The sequence below is a fragment of the Limulus polyphemus genome, unplaced genomic scaffold (assembly GCF_000517525.1).
Source record: "Limulus polyphemus unplaced genomic scaffold, Limulus_polyphemus-2.1.2 Scaffold8953, whole genome shotgun sequence".
In the NCBI taxonomy this organism is placed as follows: domain Eukaryota; kingdom Metazoa; phylum Arthropoda; class Merostomata; order Xiphosura; family Limulidae; genus Limulus; species Limulus polyphemus.
Genome location: NW_013674563.1, coordinates 8,250 through 11,151, shown reverse-complemented (window position 1 = coordinate 11,151; position 2,902 = coordinate 8,250). Strand labels below are relative to the sequence as shown.

The 2,902-nt window shown below is 33.4% G+C and overlaps 1 protein-coding gene across 1 annotated transcript in view; it reads left to right on the top strand.

Annotated features, from left to right (window-relative positions):
• Positions 1-2,902, top strand: part of LOC106475665 (calcitonin gene-related peptide type 1 receptor-like) — a 19,673-nt gene that overhangs the window by 13,897 nt on the left and 2,874 nt on the right. The window contains exon 10 of the mRNA XM_022379723.1: positions 1,789-1,882. Within this exon, the coding sequence (XP_022235431.1) occupies positions 1,789-1,845 (57 nt within the window). The 3' untranslated portion in view covers positions 1,846-1,882. The remainder of the gene's footprint in view (positions 1-1,788; positions 1,883-2,902) is intronic.

The following is a 2,902-nucleotide window of genomic DNA, read 5'->3' as shown; positions in this document are numbered from 1 at the left end:
AGATGACTTAAGTGATTTTTAGATCACAACACTAAGATATTTTTCTTTAACCACAGTATTTAAATTGTAACAATAATTTGAATTGTGAAAATTTACATGCATCACCTTACATTTGGATAGTTCAACATCATCTGCCACGTATTGACCCAATTCCTCCAATGATTTAAATCTCCCTGTAAGTCTGCAGCATCTTTAATACAGTTAGCCCCTCACCCCCCCCCCCCAAAAAAAAAACTTCATCTGCAAACTTCAAAATTTAGTTAGTCAATCCAGAGTCAATATCATTAATATAAATCACAAACATCCGAACAGTTGCAAAATTACGATTAATTGTAGAGAGAATAAAAGGCGATAGATAAGACTGGGCTAATCTAGGCAACGCCATCTATCAGGCCAAACAGGAAATAAGTGTATATGAAATGAATTTGGGGGCATGGGGTTATTTAAGTTCAAAACAATTAATTCATATTTTTGAAACAATCAGACAGCGACATGTCGATATTTTTGCTAACAGGAATTTAGGTAAAATGAAATCAAGAAAAAATTAACATAACTGAAAGTAGAAAAAATATTAAATTCTGTATTTGATGACAAAGAAACTACCTTTTTTCAAGGAAATAGTATTTGGAGACGGTTTAAACGGGTAGTTATTACAAATGTACAACGTTTCGACAACATGATGATGACATAGGCTTATAGAAGCATTGTATATTTATAATAAAAGTTTCTTTCACTACCTGTTTAAGCCGTCTCCAAACATTAATTCTACATTTGATTAAAATGGGGAATTCATTAGGACTATATCTAAATTCATCAACAGAAATAAGAATCATTGCTTCGTTTAATATTTTATTTAATTAAAATTCAAAATTATATTAGCGTCTAACGTACTAAAATAAAACGCTGCTACAACCAGAGTCGAACAAAAGAAATTCAAAACATATTTTTCAAACAATTGGAATAAATGTTTTATGACTTACAAAACATAATCAGCAATAATTCGTTCTAACTGTACCCTTGAACTAACTTGTTTTCACCATTAAGGAAGGGTTGTTATTGTGTGGTTAGATCATGAGATTACATCTCATGCGACTATCTTTTACCATAAATCTACAAAATATTTCTCAACATTAATATCCGTACGTCACCGCTAGGGGAAGCTGGCGCCAGTTTTATAATATGTAGATACTTACTCAAAATCAACGTGATCAGCTTGAAGGTGAGTTAGCGCTTTAATATAACTAAATGATAGAGGAATAATAAACAAAAACCATAATAAGATAAAAGTAGAATTTGTTATCACACAATTGTATTAGTATGTTGTATTTATACCAAAGTCACTAAGGCTGTCTGCTGCTGTCTCTAATTTTGAACTACTGACCCATAACACGTATCATCCACGCTAAGGGATCGATTACTACTCTTATAAAGTACTTAAAGCTTAAATTACAAGGAACATTTTGTGGTTCCACACATTTTCGAACCAGAGCTGCCAGTTGTGAAATCCAGAGATATTTCACAGGGCCAACCCACTTCCAAATATAAACTTAAATTATTTTGTTATTTCCACATGCTACGGATGTCCAGGTAAAAAGTTCGTTACAGCACTTCGGTGCACAAGATTTTTTAAGAATTATTGTAAGTCTTATTTTGATGTAGTACCACATCAAACATCAATTTGATTAGTTTTATCTGTTATCATGTTACAGTTAATAAAGCTTGCATCGCGGGGTAACAGGAGTAACCGTTTTTTGGAAAGTTACTCACTCTGTGTTTAACGTTCTGTAGGTGGTTGCCCTTTTAAAGAAAAAGTGGAATCAAGTTTTCACCTCGTGGAAAAATTAAAGAAACCGCAACTACGTCATAACAACAAAGTCTGCAGGTATTACAACTTTTAAATGGTGAAGAGATTAAAAAAATATTGATGAAATGTTACGTCAGCTTATTTTGCATCTTTCTTTGAAAATAACTAAACCATAAATAAATTTTATCCGAAATAAATGACCACCAACTTTAGGTTACTAGAATATACTTTGTTACGCCTCTGTGTTTTTTGATAAGTTCCGTAAAAATTCTTTCCGAAGAAACTTTACCGATACAAGTCCTTTCTTAAATAAAACTAGTTTATTTTTTCTTAATACAACTTTGCAATACACTTAATTTCCACAGTCACTCTATAACTTAATCAAACGCTATAATTCACAAGGAACGATTCACGCGCTTGACTCAATTGTCCGTCTCTATCTCTGTTTGCAATTCAATTCCATTGTTGCCGTCACTTCTTGGCGGTCTTATATACAAGAATACCGCACATCTAGTAAACACTCGACCATTCACGAACCTTCGAGAATATCATGACGTGAAACTAGCGTCACATGACTTCCGCTGTAGTAACAACTTTTAGTTTTACTTATCGACACGTTTAGGCCTACGTTTGAGATATCTTACCGTACATACAGTCGATAGTTGATTCAAAAGTAAAGTAACTTGAGTTTGTAGATTTTTACTGGAGGGTAAGGATTTTGTCATCTAACAAAGTTTCTTATTAGACCCCTCAGACTCAATTAAAAGAAAAATCTCAAAGATTGTCGCACATTTGTTTCATGTTACAATATTTTATTATTGGCTTCCTTTCGACTCTCGTGCTAGAGCATTTATCGACTTTTATAACCTTTTCGGAACATGGCTACAAAGTAAACAAAATTGCCACCTTTTAGTAAAAAAGTAAACAGAGGAACATATTATTACGACAGCGAAAGTCACGCGACGCTGGGAGCATGCGCGCTGGAGTTTCTCGAATGATCATGAATTTGCCTGGCAGCTCGAGTGTGATCTACATGCCCCCCCCTTTTTAGTATATAAGCCTGGCATTTCTTCTCTACTATATTATATATATATATAT